Genomic DNA, 24,332 nt, shown 5'->3' with positions numbered 1-24,332 from the left:
AGATATATGTATAATTTGGCAGAGTTTGTCCCTGTAATGAAAACAAGCCCCAGATTAAGGTCATTTTGCCAGAGCAGTGACTATAAACTCTTCTTGTTGTGCCAGCTGGAGATGGAGAAATGAACTCATGCTGCTGTGCACCGGAGATCTCCCGGGACAGTCACTGACCCATGATCTACATCCTGTAAAACACTTTTGTTCCATCAGCAGATGCTTTAGTCCCACCTCAAAAATACCACAGTGTCACTATGGAAATGCAGTATAATACTACAACAAAACTACAGCTGCTTTAGCTTCATCAGAAGAATAAGTCAACTACTCAACAAGTGTATAACATGTCAAACATTGTCCATTTCTATTCATTTTGACTGCAAAATTGAATTGAGTTGTGTGCTTGTTAAGACTTTCCTTTCTTTTCCTTTGAGTCTGTGTAGACCCCCACCTCAATTGAATTCAATTTATTTTATTTGTATAGCGCCAAATCACAACAGAAGTCATTTCAATGCACTTTACAGTGTTTAAGGTTTAAGACCTTACAAAATAACTGTATACAGAATTACATAGAAAACTCAAAAATCCCATTTGAGCTTTAGGCAACAGCGAAGAGGAAAAACTGCCTTTAGAGGTAGAAACCCTCCAGCAGAACCAGGCTCAGGGTTGGCGGCTATCTGCCCAACCGGTTGGTGTGAGTGGAAAGAGGAGAGAGTAAAAGACAGCAGGCAACAAAAAACAACAACAAGCAGCAAAAACACTGGATTTTGAATATATACAGCTCGAGGCGGAGGATACCTGCAGCAACGTACAGAGAGAGGGAGACAGAGAGGAGGAAACACAGGAGAGAGGAATCACTGAGTTAATGACGATTGCAATGGTGGGATTTGAATGGATAAAGGAGAGAGGAGGTTAAAATCAATCATCATCATCATCATCATCATCATCATCATCAAACCTATACACAAATAGGTTTGATGAGGACACTGAGTGATTTGCAGCTGCCTTCATCAGTTCCAGGTTCCCCTCAGCTCACATTTCCTCTGCTCTTCATCTGAACCCCTCAGCTCTAGATCCGCTTCAAAAGTTCAGCTGTGATTTTCACAGCTACACTTCACCAGCGAATGTCAACATGTTTGCAACTTCAAATAAACGTGTTTCAATCTGGAGAAGAAAAAGCAGCTGTCTAATAAATGCGGCTACATTATATTGTGCTCACTAACCCACAGTGGTGAATGCTGCTGTGCGCCGTGCGCCGTGCGCCTCCTGACTGACCCCTCCCTCTGAACGTGCATTAATTAACCAGGGGGTGTTGCTGGTTGGTCGATCCGTGTCTTCCCCTCACCGGCTCTGGAAACCCATTGGTCAGCAGCTCTCTTGAATGAAGCGCCGCAGAAACGTGCAGGCAGCAGGACGCTGTGTGGGCCGCAGGGAGCGACCGACGCACAGCTACACGACCGCCGGGCGGGCTGCGGTGGTGGTCGGGCACTGTTCATCTGTCGACCAGAGACGGCTGGCTCTCTCCCGGAGCTCGGTGTCGGAGAGTGAATGAGGTTGATGCTGCTTTGTTGCACCTGGAAGGACGAACGCATGGGAGAGGAGGAAGGTGAGGAGCCGCAGGGTGCTCGGAGCCGCTTTTTGGGGGGGGGGACATGCAGCGATGGGGCGGGAGATGCGGAGACAGAGGAGCATCCTCTGCTGCTCCAAACACAGAGGAGGCTCCGCAGGAACCGACCGTAAACAAAATGCCTTCTCTACACTTAGGGTCTCGTTTATTGTCGGTCATATCTAGAGGAGGGTGCAGCATCGGTGTATTTGCGGGGAGTGTCAGGCTTGATGTCCGCGTTGTGCTGCACCTGAAGCCATGTTTTCTCCCCGAGCTGATGCACCCTTCATGTTTGGATGCGGTGTGCCATGCACAGCCTTTATTTGTAAGCAACATATTCTGCATATGAACAGATTGTTAGACTGATAAAATAAAAATGACGAGTTTGTTAGGGAAGAATATTCTAGTCTATGAGGAGCAGCTTCAAGTTGCAGGCTGACATAGGTCCTGGAAAGTTTAACTTAAATAAACATATTAAGAGCATTTTTCCTGTGTGGAGCAGCAGCATCTAGTTATTTTAATAATAAAATCTCCCCAGCCAGGCCTTGTTCTTTACAGGTACAGATTAATTATTTAAACTATAGCATGATAACTGTTTTTGTTGTTATGTTATTTTCATTTGTTGTAAAATAACATTAACTTGAGAAATTACTTCAGACCATGAATCCTAACCAGAACATATAGCTACAGCTGGAAACTTTGGTCTAATATACTTTATCATTTGCGTTCATTTCTGATCCAGATGAGACGTTATGTACATTTAAGGTGCAGTTCATGAGTTGCTCTTCACTGTGTCTGACACGTTCACTGAACTTAACAATGGTCCCTTTATGCGATGACTCACTTTGCATAGTGAGTTTACGTTATCTGGAGGAAAGAAACACAGGAGTGGTGAGGGGTGGGGCGCCTACACATATTATACAGTGTTTAAGAATGTATTTGTGTTGTCTTTACTAAAGTGTCTTATCTGAGACCCCTGCGAGGAGCAGAGGTCAGAAGGACACAGTCAGTGAGAATTGCTCCATAATAAAGAGACAAGGTGAAAAATATGAATTAATAAAGAGGTCGTGAAAGAAGAGGGGGATAGAGACACTCAGACACCGAGACCACTTAGCCAGTTCGATCAATACAAATACAGCAGGACTGCTCACTCAGGCTTAATACGGAAATGAGCCGACCACACGAAGCCCCTACCAACAGGTTTTTCATGTTGAGCATGTGAGGAATAATAGAAGTATTCTGATATACAGTATGATGTATGATAAATGATAAACACTGGCACCAGTATCCACCTGGGGAACTTTGAACTGGCCTGTGTTCAGTATCAGGTGTGTTGTAGGTTTAGAAATTACACTTCTGACAGTATCCGCTATACTTGTAATATGACTTATTGCATTGTCAAAGTAACCAAATCTATCAAGTTTCATGTGAAACCAGATCTGCTGTTTGTTGAGAAGGTGGCGGCGTGAATTAACTGTTATTCTCTTCTTGACAAAGTGGCTTTTTAGTGACAGTCCTGATGGTATATTTGAGTTTAGGATCATATATATTTAGAGATTTCAAGAGTGAAAGTACAAAAGTTTAGCCAATGAAGATTTGGGATTAGTAAATGCTGTAGCTTGTCCTTTCTCTTATAGATCATCGTCCTGCTAATATCAGACCAGCTGCCGTGTTCATTTTTTGCTGTTACTTTGCATGTCAGCGTATGGATGACTCACCACCTCCAGCTGAGCATGTGAAAGTGCGTGTGATGTCATTTTAGGCAAATGAGCCGCAGCAACAATAACATCCACTGTAAGGCTGTGTTTCCTATTTGCTGCAGCCATCACGTCGCCCATGACACTCACTGCTGCTATCTCTTTAATGTATCGCAGAATAAATTGTCCCATTTCTGTCAAATAGCTTTTTCCTGGAACTCTAATCATAATTAACATTTTCCTCATTAGAGAATGGGAGGAGGGATTTGTGGTGTGCAGCTAATAGGGGTTTTCCCTGGTTTCGTGGAAACAAGTCTTATCAGACTGTGAAATAGAAATGTATCTGTTGAAAACCAAGTTCCTAGTTTTCACAAGGACCAGGGTTTTTGCATTCTACAGTTACTTCTGTTGTTGTAGGAGGTACACTTGAATATTGCGACAATCCTCAAAACCGATATTGATTTTTAATTAATCGTTTGCATGCAATGATTCCTGACAGACAGTGGCTCTTATTGTGTTGTGTTTAAAATCCTGACTAAAACGATTACATCTTCCCTTGACCAGAGTGTTTTATCAGTGAATCTCTCTTAACCTGTCTACACTGTGGGTTATGTGGATTATTAACCAGAGGCGGTTTTGCACTGAAATGAGATAAGGTGTGCTAACGCTCACATGCAAACACAGTAATCTTGCCAAAATACCTGGTTTTGATTTAATGTGCAATGAACCACAAAACCTGGACATGAGTCACTGTGTGCATACTGTACAGTACGATCTTGACATTTTGTGTTACTGTTGTTACAGCTGGGGGAAGTTTGCCCGTTTGTGCGGGATGCAAAGAGAGGATCTATGATGAGCAGTACCTCCAGGCTCTCAACAATGACTGGCACACCGTCTGCTTCAGGTACAGTTCATAACTAATCTGTAAAGCTGGTTACAGTTTCACCCCTGAAAATGGCAACAATAGAGCAATGGTACAAATCTTCCATGCAAATCTTCTGTCTGACCTTTTGCTTTACTGGTAAAATAAATATAATATACAGTATTCTCTAACTTTGGAAATTTCCCTTTGAGCATTTTATTCAATTGTGACTTTTTCTGTATTTAGTCTGGTTGTGGACTAATCATCTCTGGCCTCTTTGGTCCACAGTCCCTTAACAAGTTCAAATCAACCCAGTGAAATCCTCAGGCATCCTCAACGTCACTCACACTAATTCAGGACAATTTGTAAACATGACACATCACCCAACTGCTGTGGCTCATTTAAAAACCTTCAAACATTACAACACATGAAGCAGAAACACACGAGTGGTTTTGGAACACGTCTCAACTAGTTCACAATAAAACTATACAGCGTCCACAGGAATGTTTCTGCTTCTTTTCTTTCCCAGGAACTAAAGTCCAGGGCCAAAGCCCTGAGAGGATTAAGCAAATTAGATGATTGGCGTGTGAAATGTGGCCAGTCACAGTTTTTACATCACACAACTTGTTGGTTCATCACTCCTGAAATCTCTGATTGACAGAATTCATCACATTGACTACGTAAATATGTTGATTGGCGTGGAAGGTATCGATACATCACTATGTTTGCGTTCATCCTAAATTATTGCAGCTCCCACTTTCCAGCATGCTGTAAATATCTCAGACGTGAGGGATTGTTAAACAGAGACCTAATAACATGGTGCTTAGTGCTTTGTAAACCTGACGTTGCCACAGCAGCACAACTGCTTCTCACTGCATCTCGCAACAAAACATCCTGTGGCTCTCTGAACCTCAAACTGGGGAGACGAACAGCGTAAATGTTGATTGTTGGTTGGTATTAGTCCCCCCCCACGCCCCACAATGACAGAATATAGTAAACCCTAATTAGTAATATTTGTAATGAGTAGTATCATAAAACAAGCGATAAATACACAACCCTTTCTGATAGAAGTTATTTATTGATTGTCTGAGTCAGGTGCGTGCTGACGTGGGGAGATACTCCACTTGATTTCTAGGAGGGGCGGGCGCCTAGCTGCCCCCATGATTAACATTTCCACAGTGGTCAGTGTGTTTGGTTTTACTTTCCAAAGGTTTTGTTTGGGGAGAAGAATAGGCAGGTTTGTGTTTCAGTCTGAGGGAGGTGAATGCCTACATGAGGTAGAAGACTGAGTGCAGTAAATATCTGACACGGTGCAGCTGAAGAATAGAGTCTGTAGATCGATTTGAAAGTTGATATGCGCAGTGTGAATGTGGAGACGGCACATGTCCTCTGTGAAATTTTGTTAAATAGTGCTGCAGCACGTTGTGTGTGGGCAGTGAGACTACACGTCTCAGTGTGTGAAAGAAATCTATCCACGTTTCTGAATTTGAACAAGAATCGCCACACAGATCTGGTGTAACCACCTGACGTGTACATCTTTTGTTCAGAGCTGTCCATAGACCTTTTTTGACCATGGACCTGACTCAAACTTTGAGAAGAATGAAACATCTTTAGATCAATGCAGTCATCTCAGGTCAAATAACATGATGCATTTGAGCAGCTGAATCAAAGGAGATTCACCGATGGTTGAGACATACTAATGCCCATTGATCCTTTCAGCAGAGTAAAATGTAATGTGAGACCGTAGCCAACAGCTTCTGTTGATGTAGGAAGGAGCTCATGATGTAAGATCTTTATATTAGTGTGTTTATTCTTAGATAATATTTAGCACAATACACTTTAGATTTAGAAAGAATTTATATTTATTAAATGAAATAAGGATTATTTAAAGGAATGTTTAAACGAACCACCACCGCCGTTTAGTGTTTGTGTGTTGTTTTTAGATGATACCATGATACTGCAGCACTGTATTCTTTGTAGCTCTCATTAGATAATCACTTCAAGCTGAGAGTTATTTACTTTGAAAGTGGGGCGGTTTTTACAGGGCAGTTTTATCTATTATTAATAGGACACAGTTGCTGACGTTGCTGCAGCTTTAGTCACTGGAGATCTTACTGTATGTAACATCTCCACCTCTGTCTTTTCTCTGTCTTTTAAATCATTCGTGGAGTTGAATTCGATTCTGAGCAGCAGGAGATCAAACTGCGTCTTGTCGGGGAGTTCTCCTCAAACATGTAGCAGGCTCTTCACCACTGACTGTACTGACTGGTCTGTACTCCTGTGATGATAGTTTAATCCCAAGCTTTAGTTACCGAACACAGTTCAAAAGTCACATAATTAAATTCTTCATGCAGGGCAGCAAATAAAAACAGACAAATCTTAAAAATTATTTCAAAAATTTGACCTTCAAGACAAATGAAAACAAATTCAATGTGAGATAAATTGTAAAAGAGTGACTTGCAGATTCTGCTGCTTTTAACCTTAGTAACTAGTGAGATTTCAAGTTCATGACATCTGAACTGAAAAACAGATGAGCAGGCAAAAACAAATGTAAAGGCATTTATGATTATGAAAAAAAAAAAAGATTTATAAGAGCTGTTGCTGTCAGCTTCCACTAGATGTTACAAAAGAGCCGCATTTTACTGAGAGCACATTTCATATGACTCTTGTGAATCTATGTGAAGCTTTGCTGTTAAACTATTGTATTTTATTTTATTTGGACACGATGATGTTCAGTGTCCGCATGCAGAGCTTCTGCTAAGTGTCCGGCTACATCGTTCTTGTCACTCTGTGTTCGTGAGCCGCTTGACAGGTTGGCTGTCGGTGTGTGGAAAACTCACCGCTCAGCGTGTCATTAATGACTTCCCCCCGGTCTGATGTCTGAATGGGAAATCTGAGGAGAGTATCTGGGCACACAGCAGAGTGTACAATAGTTTTGTGGTGTGTGTGTAAGAGTAAGAGAGAGTTGAGGAGCTACATCTGGCTGAATGAAGGATCACAGCGGTGTTTTTGCATTTTTGCAATTTTCTCTGTGAAGTTTGTTTGTGTGTGTGAACTCATTTCAAACCCTTTTAAATGAACTTTGTGCCTGTGCAGCTGGCGGTCCAGTGTAGCTGATTCAAACCTGAGCTCTGTGACACCATGCAGTGACATAACACATTACACAAATGAGTAACTACAGTACGTCTCCTAAAAAGCATTATTTCCTCCTAGAAATCAGTGGGATGTTTTCTTACTGATAGGATACCATGTCTAAAAATGAGAGAGAATCTTTCTCTGACCCAAATCCAAACCCTCAAGGAGAACAGAATTGTAATAAAAAGGGAGGATAGAAGATGGCTTTGGTTGTCAGACAAGACGTGTGGAAAACTGACTAGTGGGACTGGGGATTGGAGCTCAAATCCAAACAAAAACTGTCTCAACTGCAGGACCATTGCTGTGATGGAGCGCTGCAGGAGACGATGCAAAATGGAAGTGCTCAGAGTGTTATTCTGTGTTATTTGGAAACTACAAGGAGTCCCATGGGTGGAGAATATCATGGGAAAGTGTAGCCATGATCTCACGGTGAACTCTTTTCACATCTGCTTTTTAATGACTTCTGTTTATCCTAAATCTCCACTGTAAAGACTGCACAACAATACAGCCGCTGTGCTCTCCTTACTGGGAATGCAGCCATAACATTCATTCATTGGCATAAATAAATACTACATTACCAACATGGTTCATATTGACCTGATGCATCACTTTATGACTCATCATTCAACAAAACATATTGATTTTTGTAATGCATTTGCAGACTGTGATATGGTTAAATAGTCTGTTGGATTAGGTTTAGAAGTTCAAACAGGTAGAACCAGAGATGCAGTAAAACTTCTCAGCCCAGGTATCGCAGGCTTGCATCCAGTCATGGACATCATCTTTACGTTTGTTGGATCACAGTTTATAGATTTCCTGTTTCAACTACAGTATATACTGTACCTTTTAAGCTCACAACCTACTATTCTGTCTTAACTGTCTTTATGCGATAAGGGATCATTACCAGCAGTGCACTTTTACCTTCAAACACAGTGGTTTAGATAACCAATGTTTAGAAATGTGAGGCGACTCGGAGCCGTGAGGTGTGTACCACATAAAATCTTGCAAGAGGAATTGTAAAATGTTGAAAATTGATCCACCACACTGATCAGAGAGCTACTGTCTAGTCACTCAACCACAAGTGTAACAGGACCGTAAGTACCATGTTATAAAAACTTGTAGGAATGTTACTTTAGCTCCTAGTGACTAAAAATGTACTTTTCTGTTAAATGACTGTTAAATGACTAAAGACTCTCCAGGTACTTGTCATCGACAGCTCATGAATGACTTTTATAGCTGTCATTGTTATTTGAGGGTATTAGGTTAAAGTAGCTCCTAACGTTTAACAAAAGACAAACACTTGTGTAATAAGATGGTAGGTAGCTTCATTATGAGAGGACTCTGGCTCCAAGCTCTTTGTGCCTCCTGGGAATGAGGAATAAGAGGATTTCTAGTTTTATGCTTATTAGTAATCTGTATGGTCCTTTTGGTTCGGTGTTGTGTTTTTTTTTTTTTTATTATTCACTGTATAAAATTAGCATGTCATGTTCTTGTTCTCTTATCTTTGGCCATTAATTGAATTAGATGCTGTAGTCAGAATCATTGGCTTACAATTATTCAAAATAATTCTCTTTTCTATAATAAAACAGATTTACAAATTTGCATAAACCTCGAAAAGGGCTATTCTGTAAATCCACATCTTTTCAGTTCATATTTTCACTCCTCCTCTGAAAATTCAACCCATGCTGCAGTCTCACTGCAGTACAGTGCAGCACTGTCCTGTTCTTAGTAAAACTATTTCTGCTTGACAGTCTTTTTTCTAAAACGTCGTCTCGAAGGACTAAAGACTTGTGTTTACTTGCCTCAAAAAAACTGCAAAAAAACCCTATTTGTTAGATCCACGGTGCATCAACTGATGACATCTGGAATGTAAAGTGTATTTTCCAACATCACTGATGCATTAACATCAGACCGTTTCATGCAGACATACAGAGAGCTGTCTCGAGAAACTTTGTGAGAGTTTAGACACGATTGTCCTTTTCTCAAGGACGAGCTGACACGCACCCTGCAGCTCCCCGACTGCCTTCCTGTGTTGTAGGACACGTCTCTGTCTCCATCTGTTCCGCTACTCTCTGACTCACGTCTGCACGACCTGCATTACTACCACAGTCACATCTGATAATTGGTTTGAGTATGTCTGAAAAGTTAAAACAAAAAGCATAATGCAGTTGTGGATCATAAGTGCACGTCCTGACGCTGTCTGACAGGAACATTTTGCTGAATAAAAAGAGCTGCAGTGACTCAGCTGTTTCTACCTGCAGATGAACTCTGCCTGGAAACAAACTGCAGGACATGATGGAGGCAGACGAAGATGATTTGTGGAGCCTTTGGATAGCACTATTTCAGCTGAGGTAGAAAATAAATCTTGAAGTATAACGTTGACACAGACTCATTGGTGGTTCAGTAACGTTACTGAGGTGAGATTGTGAAAGGAGTCAAGAATCTCTAAGGAGTTGTTATTGAATGTAAATTACCCCTGAGATTTTATAGGCTGGGTAGTTTGAACAATGTTCAGTAGATTGACAGACAAAATAGGAAGTAGCTTTTTCAAGCAGTAATGCCAAACATTTCCTGGTTCCAGCTCCTAAATGTGGGGATGTGTTGCTTTTCTTCTATGATATTGAATTTTTTCGTATTTTCTTTAACATGTCTCGATTCATCACTGAAGGCTGCTGAGATGATTTTTTGTAAATAGAGATCTTTGTCCTGGTGACGTGGCTGATAGATATTAGTGAGACTGTATAACTCCATGTAAAGAGCAAAACACCATAAGTGGTGATAAAAATATCAAAAGCAAAAGTAAAACAAAATCTCCCATGTGACTAATATACACACGTGTATTCATATGTAATTGTTGTTGATTGTTAATAGTTACTGTTTTTGTAAAGACACTAAATATTGAATTAAAAGTCTGGTCATCAAGGACTAGCAGTAGACGACCCTGTAAACCTGCTCACATTGCACCAAAATAAGCATAGATGGAAACCAGCAGCGTGCACTCTTAACTACATTAACAGTACAGTACCACTCCAAATTTGTACTCAAGCAGAAGTACTACTTTAGTCTAAAATGTACTCTAAGTATAAAAGTACAACTTCAAATGTGAGGTAAAAAAAAAATCAGTAGCTTTCATTGTCAGCTGATCTGTCCCGTCAATAAATACAGGTAGTTGTGATTATTAGTAACATTGAATCATAAGTGAATTAGAAAGTATCTGTCCAGTAATATCAGCTCAGCTGTGTTTCTGGGTCAAGAGGTCTGTGGGCGTTTGCTTTAGTCAGTATGGTTTGTTGCTGACAGGAGTGTAGACTCACAGGATTTGTCTGAGGCGGTTTCATCTGCAGTGGTTACCACCTACACTAAACCGGATTTCATGGTTACACATCACCTGATGTGATAAAAGAGGAGATGCTGCCTCACTAGAGTCTCTTTTATCCCTCACTGGACAAAGCACCTAAGGGCTAACGTGAGCGGAGAATAATCAGAGAGGAGCTGGGACGGTTTAACAGATGAAGAATCATAAGAATAATAGGAACAATTTGAGCTGCCAGAGTCAGTAAATGTATTAAAGATTGCCGGGAATGTGCAGGTTTACACTGTGAGGGCGGCTCTGAGCCATGTCTTCGTGAGGCTTAAAAGAAGAAATGAGCTGCCATGGGGTGGGTGGGGCTGCCGTGTGACGTCACAGGGTCATGTCTGCTCCCACAGGACGGGCAGACGACAGGAAATAGTTGATAAAGAAGCGTGACCCTCTGTGCAGCTGCACTGAGAGAGGAAGCAAAGGAAGGGAGAGACAGAGTACAGAGAGCGCCTGTCATTGATGGTTGTGACAGCGAGGCTGTGAGGTCGGTTGAGCTGTTGAACATCAGAGCTGCTGACATGAGTCTATCTTCTGGCTGTCAAAACAAGACCCTCTCTCCCACGGGTGACATGTCAGCAAAGCACCAACGTCGCATCAGGAGACAGTAAGTGAATCAGTGAAACTATCTCATTGAAGTAAACTTAACTTGCACATTTTTCACTATGCTCCAGTAAATGTTCATGTGAAGAGGTGATGTCGAAGCCTCCTGAGTCCCAGACTAACTGAACCAGAGAGTTAATGCCATTAAGTGAAAGTTTGCTTGATTTACTTCACCTGTTTGACAGAAACAATGTGTGAAGTAGTTCCATTCATTTTCATATCAACTGAGCTGAAGGTTTAAGCAACTTGTGATTATTATCATTAATAATTTATTTGGCAGTTATTTTTTCATACAACCACCTAATAATTTAGTTGATAAAATGTTTGACTGCTTACTGGTGGTTTGATCATGATTATTGTTTGTTCATTTGTGTTTTTATTCAGCGTCTTTGCATTTAGTTTGATTGATTGTTGAGTTTCTCTTCTCTGTTAAGTTGGGGATGTCCATGGTATTGGCCTGAGGCTTCTTGACCTCACGTCACATTTCTCCTAGCCTCGTGTCTTGGTTTCAAGATGTTATATTATACTGCTGATCTGCTCTGGATGTCGAGCTGACTCTCAGACAAAAGGGGTGTTGCACAAAACCAAGATAAGGGATTAAGCTGGGATTTTCACACAAAAGCAGGTTAAATTAAGTGGACTTAAGCTACTATGGAGACTTATTCTCTGAAGTTAGCCTGGCCCAGAGCAGGCAACATCCAGAACAGATGAATCCTGAAGGGACCTATGTTTATGTTCAGCTGTCCGAACTATTAGAAACAATGAACAATAATAATAATAATAAATTGAACAGGTTCTAGGTTCAAGTTTCTCTTGACAATGGCCTGCCCAACGTAGTTGATGAGGAAACTTTGATACTGAGACGAGCAGTCAGGCATCAGGGACAGGTCTGCTCCTTTAGCATTTGAAAACCAAAACCTGATTGAGAGGGTGTTCTTGACGCGATGGCCTCCGATATCTCTGTCGGCTTTTGGGTTCACGCATATAACATCAGACAGTGCGGAGCCAAGCTCTCACTGTCCCACAGATGGTGTGTGTAACCCTGCAGTACTTAGCAAGTTGTTCCTTTATTGGGTCAGGGATGCTGAAAATCTCAATAAAGCCACTATTTTCTGCACAATAAGAAGAATTACACTGGCAATAAAATCACTCTGCCGTGTTTTTATAATCATCCCTGGCCACAGAAGTCCCCTCCACATCAAGAAGGAGTTCTACAAGACTGCAGGTAACATGAATTACAAATAACATCAAAACCTCTTACACTGCACAGTTTAGTTTGTGTTACAGCATCATTGGTGTAGTGGATTGCACCTACATCTAAAACGAGGAAGACTATGTAAATAGAGAATTAATAAGATAGGTAAATTGATATAAACTGACCAAATTATGACATAACGTTAAATAAATTAACCAAGAAAAAAAAAGGAGATATTTCTTAATTCTATTTTTGTGCAATACCCCTTCGATCACTTCCTGTTTTTTTACCACACATACGCGTTTAAACTGAAGTGAATGTGACAAACAGCAGCTTTATCGTTAAGTGTTAAAATGCAAAAATACATGAAGTGGTTGTGGTTTATCAGGTAATAAACAGGACCTGTCAGAGGGATGTAGGTACAGCAATTTGGTTAAGCTGATTTGCTCATTTCTCTTTAAGCTGTTTCTCACTTCCCCAAACAGACATCAGTCCACTGTGTTGGTCACACGCTTGTCTCTTTGTGTTTGTTGGTGACTTCTCTTTTTTCACTGTAAGACAATGAATCAATCCCTGTTGGCCTACATGTAACATTGTATTTCCGTGTTATAAACTTCCACAGTTGTCGTCGGATAATATTACTCAACATGTTACTAAATTTAACAACATGTATGTGTGTAGCCAAAATAGTCAAAATACAGAAGGATGAGCTTTCACTACAGAGCGTTCAATGTTCGGTTCATAATGTGTGTGTGGCAACGCTGATAAGCACGTTTTCCAGCTGTTCAGAGGAAAACCAAAAAGATGTGGTTTGACATTTGTAATTCCAAAGCAGCCAGAAATAACTTAATGATAGTACATACAGTAGTTATTGTCTATTTACTGATACGTACAGCTGCAGTCAAAATTATTCAAGTCCTTGCAAATGAGTATTGGCAAAATGAACAAACCTTCAGCTGTTTGCAATGAACAATTCAAACAAGAACAATTGAAATAGCTCAACACAGCTCATGTTTCAAGCTGTTCTTCCAATTTAATTCAGCACAAACTTTTAATAATACTTACTTATATATTACTTATATATAGTATATAGTATGTATATAGTAATTTTCCAGTGATTTCTTGTGTTCTATCCCAACTAGTCAAACCCTTGTTAAGGAGCGTTAAGTGTCCATGAGACATTGCCTAAAATGTGTTGCTCCTATGAAGGATTTTGTTCAGGGGGTTGAATAATTTTAAATTCTTAAGTCATAAAAAGTTTTATTCAGCATCACAATGTTATCGTTTTAACTGTTGTGCTGGAGGAGGATTTCTCCACAACCTGGAGTTGTTGCTATTCATTGCTTTTAATCTATCAAACTTATGACAATAGTAAATGAGCTACTAACCCTTAATAAAGCTAAAAACAGACTGTCTATAAAGTATAAATGGTGCCAGTAGTGTGAAAACGCAGTCCACACACTTCAGCATCATTTATTAATCGTCATATTTTAAAATAGTCACTGTTTTTATTCTTGTGTGCAGAGCACACGGGTTTTACTCTGCTCTTAGTTTAGTATGTTAAACTGGTTCTGATCTGATTATGAATCGTCTTGGAGTGTTCATCGTTCATAGCTTCATTTATACTCTGTCAATACTATAGAGACTTATAGATTTTTACAATATAGACCAGATTAATTATGACTACAATTATAACTACATTAAAAACAACATATAATTTTTCCTAATCCATATTGATTCCTTTTCATATGTATAGTATGATCAGTATTTAATTTCAGTGGCATGATGAAAGTTTTGTTTTACGTAGTTTTATGTTTGTGCAATTCGTTTGTGAATGTTTACTAAAAGTTAGATATTTAAGTGATGGCGACCATCAAAGTAATATCAAAATTCTTTTTACATTTTTCTCTGTGTTTGAATGGCATGAGTCACCCCTGGTCCTGCTCACGCTGACGCCCCAGCGTTCATTCTGTACCTGCTGATAACATTTTCAGAGAGAAGAAAGGAGTTATCCTGTGTGTTGGTACATTTTCATTAATCAAGTGTTCCTGAGGTCTAACCTTTGGCTTTTTACGACAATATTTAATCATACTTTAAAAATTCAATTTCGTCGCATTTTGAGCAGATAGAGTCCAGACTTAAACCCTGAATGTGATTAAAGAAGGGAAGATTAACTTCCTCTCTTTCTTTCTATTTAGTGAATCCTGTCACTTTCACATTTGACCTTCCTTACTGCAGAAAATATAGTCTTTAACCAGGCTTCAACTTTTATGCTTACTTCAATAACTAAACTGTGTTGAACTTAAGCGCTAACTCTTTATGTACTTGTGGACTAAAGCTGATCTAATCTAATCTAAATTTGACATTAAAATGTCAGAATGTCAAACGTCATAGACTAAACTTCAGGATTGTTTGCTGTTGCAGTTTCATTGTGTCATATTCAAGTTACACAAAGCAGTTTACAGTGTAAACATCACACTGCAGTTATACTGTAATTATAGTTATTAATTATAGTGTAATCATTTATTCAGTTCTGTTTCTTTATTATATAGCAAGTCCAGTTTTAGATGTGACTGGAAATCTTATAATCAGTTTCTAGTTTGTGACTTCAGGTGTAGTGAAGTGCAGTATCACCTGGCGTGAGTCTCCAGATGTGGCTTCATGTGGCACTGATGGTGCAGGATGATGTGCACGAAATCTGTGCTATACTTATACAATACTTGTTAGTCCATATAACTACGTTCTTACAGCTCTGGGTTTGTTCGTATAAAGCCAGTCTTTGATACTACTTTAGTCCTGATCGTACAGAGCAACAACAGAAACCTTTTCCACAGATATTTTAACTTTCAGAAAGCACAGATATAAACAATAACAGTTATGATGATTTCATCGTATCAAGCGCTCTAGTAAAGCATCCCTGTAACTGGAACCCTGGAACTGTCTCACCTGATGGAAAACCACTATTTTCACTTCATGCGTTAGTGTGCCTCCTGTTTGTTGGGTGGTAACACACTGTTCTGTAAAAGAGTCCTGATAATGAGAGGGAGCTTAGCTGTCTCTCCTGAATCCTGCTGAACACTGTGGTTCCCAGAGCTCATTGAAGCCTTTTGTCGTTTCCCCTCAGTGGAACAAGTGAGAAGGCCCCAGACTGACTGTCAGTCAGTCGGACCAGCTTAACGGTCACAAAGGAAACTGCTGCCGTACACATCATTTACTCACTGTCTGCCAGGGCTCCTGTTTACCAGCTGAATAGACCAGCGGGCCTCAAGTAAACACCGTCTCCCACAATCTGAAACGTTTGGAGGACACAGTTATTTCCACTCTTTATATGCACACTCTGTTACTTCTTCCTTTCTTTAACTCAGTGTTTGAAAGGTTAACACAGGTATAAATGGAGATGTGGGAACTCTAAAGTAGTACTGTCAAGATTAGGACTGCACCAGCACTAGATGTTCCCAAAGTGTGCTACACACACATACACACATATTGTTGTAAATAATAACCCAAGTCAGTGTGCAACTTCTCTACTATGAATAAACAGTGACACATTTAAATTTAAAAGGTTAAATCAAACAAATTAAATTAATAAAGTTAATAAAGTGTTGTTTTTTTTTTTTTTTTTTTGTCTTGTCACTTTGAAGCATTAAATACTGTATTTCATACAGAGGCCCGGGGTCCCAAGAGGACATTTAAACCATGTTGCTGCTCTCGTATGAGCTAAACCCTCAAGCACCAGAGCAGCTCTTTTTACCTTCTGTTTCTGTTTCTATTCTCCTCTCTCTGTGTCTTTATTGTAATTCCTGCTTTATCAGTGAAATAAAAGAATACGTTTAGAGGAACAGACTAAAGCCTGACTGGCTGAGGGATTTCCCGGTAGAGGTCGAAGCTCCCAACCCAGTACGACCAGGAAGCGATGATGTAATGCTTCTTCTTTTCTTTTTTTTAAAAATGTGAGATGGTGACATCATCGCTGTGGCATTCCCTGTCGCCATGGAGAAGGTGGTGGTGGGAGGTGTTAAATTGGTGGGGCACCAAATGGGGTGCGTGGGAATTAGATGAATGTGTCTGTGTTAATGAGCCAGAGCAGAAAAAAAATGATTGATCCCTAAATTCAGACAATTTTTAAATGTTTTTCAATAAAATGTAAGTTAAACAACAAAGCTTAGAAATGTTTAATGTTCACAATAGAACAGAACAATCTTCCTCTAATGTTTCAATACAACTAGAGCGTGTACTAGAAATAGCTCTTTGTATGATTTGAGCTCGTCATCAATCAGTTTTTTTTCTTTACATAAAAAGCCCTGACTTAAAAATATCTAATTAATTCTCTTCTTGAATGAAAGTGCATGGAGCTCTTTTGTTAGTCTGAAAGGTAAATTTGTTTATGAGCATACTTTCCTGTCACACAGGTAAATTTCACTCTGCGTAGGTGTGGGAATTCTCGCCTCTCTTTCCGTAAAGAATCAGCAGTGGAAATGTTGGCTCAGGACCAGGAATCCCAGTCTATTTATGTCTCCTGAGGGGGAGGAGAGGGGTCTCCTCCAGACAGTCTGTGACTTTCACCCGTCTGCGTCTGTGTCTGTGTCCACGCCTCATCTCTTTCCCAGAGGTTGTATTTTCTCTTTGTCTGGGAGCTTAGGCTGCAGTACAGGAGCAACCACTGAGCACGCTGGCTGAGACTCATTTCTTTTCTGTCAACATCGGACTTCATGCAAATTGTCCGATTTCTCTGGCTGAACCGACCAGTGTATTGATTTATTGATCAGAACTACTCAAAAGCATTTCTGCTGTCTATGCAGATAGAAAGGAAGATAGATGTCCTCCTGGATGGAGGATTCAATAATTGATGAGGAGGTGTGTGTGTGTGTGTGTGTGTGTGTGTGTGTGTGTGTGTGTGTGTGTGTGTGTGTGTGTGTGTGTGTGTGTGTGTGTGTGTGTGTGTGTGTGTGTTTATGAGGTGTAGTTCCTCGTCAATCTTTCAGCTTTGCACCTGTCAGTTAGTAATGATCGTCGTCAACACCTCTACCAGAACACACAGACTGTTTCCTTTAGACCCTTCCTGCTTCCTGTAGCAGTGTCAGTCTGCACGTCAGTTAATAATTTGTGACTGTGTGTGTGTGTGTACACATACTCATCGTTAAACCCTGAAGTGGATGGTCAGCAGGGTTTGTGTGGAAGTCTGATTAGATCCTGGTCTTATTTTATTGTGAGGCAATTATAGGATGTAAGGGAGTCATATTGAGATCAAAGAACAAACTAAATACAAGAGCTACTTTACAAACATAATTGGCAACTGATTTGATCATAAAATCACGCAAAAAGGTTTTAACTTCCTTTTATATTAAAGGAGGTATCTTTGGGTTTTCAACAGACAGACATTTTCTCACCTTGAGCTCTTTCTCTGATATTTCAGTATTGTGTTGTGTAATCACAACATGAGTTGATGAAATTTAATGAAATGAAATGTTGCAGCACAGTAGTTCAGATATGCACTGTTGCAGAAAATTAAAAAGTGCATTATCTTTGTACAGTTTTAGTTTTGAGAAGCTTATTCGAGGCCGACTCATTTGAGACAATACGTCAGAGTTTTGCAGTTCAGCTTCACCGAGACACAGCAGAAATAATGGAAACATTTAGCCCTCATAAATACTTAATAGTCTATCTGCATGTCTGGAGGACTCATTCATTTGTTAGACAGGTATCTGTTGTAGACCTGCAACCTTTTTCATTATTATTATCATTCATCTGCTGATTTTTTATTTTTATCTTTAAATTTAGCTCAACAACATTTGATTAAGTAAAAGAAGCAGAAGAATCACAGTATATCTTCAAAGTAGAAGCATAAAATATGTTTTTGCTGGAAAAAGTATTGATGATGATGAACTAAATGTGTTAGCTGTACTTAAACCAACATAAACAGAAAGTAGTGGTGTTTTTCTGTGTATCTATCATACCATATGGTATACGTTGAACAGTTCTACACAGTATGTCAGTGCAGATGAGATATTGTTCATGTTTGTTAAGGCACCTGCAGGTCAACATGTCTCCTGCAATATATTTACATTGTCATCGTCCTCAGCAGTTCAGTCTCTAGAGTTTAATTCCGTTCATTTACTCAGACCTGATGGTTTTTCATTCAACCTGAGTTTGTTCATATCAGCTGGGACAAATTAATCATGTCATTGAGTACTGACCCGGGTCAGAGCGTCAGAATGATGAACGCAGAGTCGAAGTTCGAAAACATTTTACATCATGAAACTGTCCAATGAGAACTTCTTACAGGGAATAATAAATATGAAGAATAGCAGACAAAGAACAGCGTGTCTCATATTAAGATTCACAACAACCTTTGTTGTTGTCACCCTTGAAATTAAACGAAAAGAGTAAGAGTAGAGTGACTATCCTCTGATTTAGTTATTTATAGCAAAACTATTGAGTGTTTTACAAGAAAAACTATAGACTTGAGAAATGTCAAGACATAATATTATTGAAATGTTTTTAGCCATATGACCTAAATCCCGATGTTTCAAACCACCACTTTAGTCCAGACCTAAATTTCTAAGCAGCTACTGAATATATTGTTATGAAATCTTTGACACACATTCATGGTCCCCAGAGGATGGATGGTAATCACCGTAGTCTATTTAACTAGCGTGATAGCCGGCTAAGCACCTTGGATAACCACTTTCATGTTGGAACATTACAGTTTTTATGTTTTTCCCATGTCGCTGATATTTTGTGATTTCTCCAAAACCTCCTCCTCCACACCACTGTTTGGGAAACACTGACCAAAATAGAGGGAAATTCTAACAATATAAAAATTAAACTTTGCAACACAAGTAAAGAAAAGTGACAGGATTCTGCCGGAGAGATGTTTTAGTCGAGGGCGAGAGGCTGGGTAAAAGGCTGCCTCCTTTTGACCTGCTAAAGGAATTTATTGCCCTCTCAGACACTTTTAGTTAATTCCATCAGGGATTTGAGGGGGGACAGTTGCAGATTTACTAACTCCCCTCCCTCGTTCTCATCTTCTCTCATTGGTTGATTCGTGACCCTCGGGGAATCCGGCTGTGCTTCCTGGTGTCTGAAATCTGTTCTGTTCCCTCTCACTTGTTCATGTCTGAGCATTCAGAGCCACCTTTCCTTTGTCAGTTTTTTTGTCTTTCAGGTCTCTGTACCTTGAATTGCTAAAATCATCTATGTTATTCCTTCTTTATTATCTTTTTTTTATGTTGCTTTAGCTATATAATTTTAAGATTTCAGATTCTCTCCATCTCTAAACAGCCATGCAATATATAAACTGCAGTTTACCTGGATCATTTCAGTTTTTTATTTTTACACACTAAAGTAGCAGAGCTTAGGTAACAGCATGCAAGAAGCTGATTTTTGGAGCACCATAGCAGGATGAGGAAAGACTCTCTCTGAGTCTTTCACACTGCTAATCCTCTTATTTCTACAATGAGCACACACACACACACACACACACACACACACACACACACACACACACACACACACACACACACACACACACAAAAGCGCTCAAATGTAAGTGCACACATATGAGCAAACACACACACTTGCATGTCTTCTCTACCACTGAGAGAAGATTCTTGTGCTTAAGGCAGAAATTTCTGGGAGTCACTAATGTATTCACTCATCTCTTTAATACGCCGCCACTCCCACCTTCGCTCAGAGACACATTTCTATGTAGCTGAACCTCAGAGCATAAAAATCGCTCCTGCCTGTATCCTCCCCAGGTATAGTGTGACTTTGCCTCAGCGGGGGTTTGCAGGTGTATGTGTGTATGTGTGTATGTGTGTGCAGTTATTGAGCGGCTAAGTGCCAAGACAGCTGAGTTGTTCCTGGCTCGGTGCTGCGGACGTCTTCTGAAAGCCTTGACCCACTTCCAAGTCTCCTCATCTCCCCCCCGCTCACCCAAACACGCTGCATACTGAAGCAGCCCGTCCACAATCTGCTGAGCTGCAGTGAAGCTCTGCATGCTGACACTGGGGAGAGCGGGGTGTGTCTATCCAATAAATAAATTGTACGTGTGCTGCAAGGTTTTGTGTGTGTGCATGTGTGTAGTTGTATTCACAGGCTTACAGTAGGTGCAAGACCTTGAGCAAAGTCAGACGGAGTTGCTGTTTCAGCTGAATATATTAATGGATCCTTCCCTAGGTGTTACTGTACTAACCAGCCACAAACATTTCGATGTGGAAAGCAATGCTTGTTTAGTTTATTTTGTGTTTAGTATTTCAGACTCCATTTCATGTCTGCCAGTGCTATGACAGCAGCTTGTGTTGTGTCAAAGACAAAAAGAGTTGTACCATCAGTACAGTTCACATATACACATTTAGCAGTGAGCTGTTTTAAATGGTAACCCTTTATAAAGTCAGTCAGAAACTCAAGTTGTCACTAATTGGGCAAAATAGTTTCTATGCCCACTGATTAATGTTTGTACTGCAATAATTAAATGACGGATGGTAAATATATGTTCGCTAAACAAAACGTAATAGATTGCTGTAGTCTGGTTTCTTCAGAATCCAAAGCTCCGGGGCAGAATAGTAGCATTAATCCACAAAATATGAGTTGTGGTTATATGTAATTTACCACACCAAGAACCAGCAGCGACACTAAAATAAAGAAATTAAAATTCTGTGGCAGTGGAAACAGCAGGAAGTTGGAACAAGATGAGTGACAAAGCGAATTATTCTGCTCCAGGCTTTGAAGCTCTTTAATATTTCCAGAGCAAACTGACCTTGTTCTAAGCTGCACTCAGCGGGGACGTGGCCAGACGGCTCGCTGATGGGAGGAGAAGCTCCTCTGAAAAGAACTGGAGACACTCACTTAGTCATGGCTGTTAGACATAGAGATTTACACAGATTACAAACAAGCACACACAAGCCTGCAAGCACGTAGGCAGTGCACTAACTCACTAATGTATCAATGTTTATACCATACGCAAGGGGATTAGCACATGAAGGATTTTGATTTATGGACACTCACAGCGCAAATGTGCCTACGTATATGACAACACAGTGTTTAGAAGTTAGAACTGGATGTGGGCAGATAGAGACACACAGTGTCTAGTCAGGAGGAGGATCAGCCAAGTGCCACCTGGTTTATTGTTGTGTTCAGCAAAGGTTCCTGAGTAATATTGGATTGTTAATGTCCAATTTCCTCTATAGTAGAGATTTTCATCTGTCATCACTTACCAGGAAATAACCTTCACTCCTCACTATCACTGAATTTGTTGTATTATACCTGAGCTTGGAAGCTGTGTGTGTGTGTGTGTGTGTGTGTGTGTCCTATGTCCTTCTCCCATGCTCTTTGTCATTGTATCATCATCTTTTGTCTCCATGTCTTTATCATCTGCCATTCATTCTCACTAACAGAATAAAGGGCAGATGACACTCTTACGTCATTCTGTTCTTTTGCAGCAGCCAAATATTAAATTCTGGTGACAGACAAACAGACCAGACGGAGCTCTGCTGATGAATATGTCTGATGCCGTTCAGTATCAGACCGTCTGTCCAACTAGATGGATCAGGCTGAACAGCCTGCTCAGCACTTAAAATGTGTTATTGATGAATACAACTTACTTTGCTTTCTACAAAAAGCAAACAACACCACGGTTTAAACACTTAAAGGTCCCTGGGGCAAAAATCTGATATTGGCTCCCAGTTATATGTGTAAAGCTAACTGATGTGTAGAAAACTGGGGGTGTGGGAGCCCTGCACATTTGCCTGGTAGTAATCCAGACTTAACAAAGGGTAATAATAATATCAGGGAAGTAGTAGGAGAGCTGGATACAGCACCAATTTTTCACAGTGTTATCTCAGGAAAATTCCCAATGTGGACACCTGTAAAAATGTAAAAACAAGGTGGATTTTACTCTATTGTGACTCTTGAATACTTGGAGTTTGTATATACAACTTTCCCAGAGCTTAGAAAGCATCATTTGCATGATGTGGGCCAGCAGGAAACACTGGTGTTCATGAGCTGCACTGTGTGGAAGCAAACCTAGAGGCAACAAAAAATGTTGCCTTGTTCACCAGGTGAGCATTTTTTATTCAGATCACTCTGTGCCATCTTTGAGTCTGTGCCCAGTTCCTTATACGTATTCAGAAAGGCAAAACACAGCCTGCCGCTTCCTGCTGTGTAAAGACTGGCCTTTTGTAATTCTCATTTTGTCTTTTTTCACAAAAAAATAAAATTTTCATCTCATTATATGTAAGGAAATACAAACTTTGAAACGTAATCAGACGTTCGTGGAAATAAAGTAAAAGTTTGAGTGTAAGGGGGCGTTTTGCAGGAAAATAGTTTAACTGTATCTGAGAGCCAGTGCTACAATTAAGGAATAATCATTTCAGTTTCAAATCAAGTAAAAGAGATGATTGTAGTCTGCCTGGGATCCACAGATCGATGGTCGATGTAAGGTCGAAGCAGTGCATATTTGTGTGTGATGCACACCCTGTGCACTGAAAACACTGTTTTTGCCTTTTGCGTTCTTCAGGTTTCACAGTCATAGTTGACTGTTATGAAGTGAGCTCATTTTTCTGTTCCACCTCATTTAGGGTGGCTTGGGATAGATCCACAAAGGGACTTATCATCATCATGAAAACTATAATTTAAGGCCCTTTAGGGTGTCATTAGAAGGCTTAGTGTACTGTTTACACTACAGCGCACTACAATATAATGTGTCAACACAATAACAACTTCATTTGCTCTTCATTCTGATTCACTGACATAGTGATGATATCCTGCGCTATATTTTCTGCTTTGTCTGCTCGCTATTAATGTGGAAAATAATAGTTGATGAATCAATAAAGACAAAGAATCAAACAGTTTTGTAGTCATGTCAATGTTTGGGTCATTTATCAAGTATAAATGGAACATTTGATGAACATTTCTGTGGTTTGGACAGTAAGTCGTGCAGTTTAAATGTGTGCTCTGGCACTTTGAGTTTTTTTGACATTACAAGAAGAAATCACAATACAGCAATTAGCTGCAAACCTACTGAAGTTAGAGTATGACACCTCTGTACAGTAGATTGTGTCGTATCATTCATCATTTGCTTATTTCTGACCTTTTCTCTTGTTTTTTTTTTTTGTTTGTTTCTTTTTTTGGTATGTTGACTGTTGATGCAGTGAGAAGATTTTATAATTTCATCTTTAGATACTCATTAAATAGTGTGAAATAATTGCTCACCTCTCTTCTCCTGTTAGGTGTTGCGAGTGCAGCGCCTCACTGTCTCACTGGTATTATGAAAAAGATGGACGGCTCTTCTGCAAGAAAGACTACTGGGCCAAATTTGGGGAGCTGTGCCACGGCTGCAACGACCCCATCACCACCGGCCTCATCATGGTAAGAGGATCCATCCATTGATTCTCACCTCTCATCACATCCCGTGTTCTTTGTTCATTGATGAACCTCAAGTTACTGCTTAGAGCTGTGATACTTAGTTCATGCACAACACCCACACACCCGAGTCCATACATTTACAGCCCCACGGTTTGATGTGCGCCAGCCTGCATTTGTGCACGTGGGATCTGTGCCAGACGTGTAAGTGACCCTTCTGCCTTTAGCTGCTGTGTCAGATAGTCTTACAGACCACCAGGGAAAGTCAGAGCTGTTCATGGGGTTCCTGTGCAGACTAGTTGTGGTCAATGAGGATAAGTGCTGCTGCATTATGGAAGAGACAAGACACCAGCTTCAAAGGATGCTTGTGTCTGTTTGTTGATTAGTGGAATCACACAAATGCACAGCTTGAAGTAACACATTAATACTGTATGTGAAAAAGTTGTACGTCTAATGCAAATTTCCATGAAGTACATTTTTGTGCATGCCTGTAGTGTCCTGGCTCCAATCGAACAAATGGTTGG

General features: G+C 40.1%; 1 protein-coding gene across 1 annotated transcript in view; it reads left to right on the top strand.

Moving 5' to 3' along the window:
* The first annotated feature begins 1,539 nt into the window (after positions 1 to 1,539).
* limk1a (LIM domain kinase 1a) overlaps positions 1,540 to 24,332 on the top strand; it is a 43,982-nt gene continuing 21,189 nt past the window's right edge. The window contains 3 exon segments of the mRNA XM_026374943.2: positions 1,540 to 1,597; positions 4,099 to 4,198; positions 23,676 to 23,814. Coding sequence (XP_026230728.1) covers positions 1,540 to 1,597; positions 4,099 to 4,198; positions 23,676 to 23,814 — 297 coding nt within the window.

This window comes from Anabas testudineus, chromosome 13, assembly GCF_900324465.2.
Source record: "Anabas testudineus chromosome 13, fAnaTes1.2, whole genome shotgun sequence".
Taxonomy (NCBI): Eukaryota; Metazoa; Chordata; class Actinopteri; order Anabantiformes; family Anabantidae; genus Anabas; species Anabas testudineus.
The sequence above is the reverse complement of the archived record's forward strand: the minus strand, read 5'-3'. Positions and strand labels throughout refer to the sequence as shown.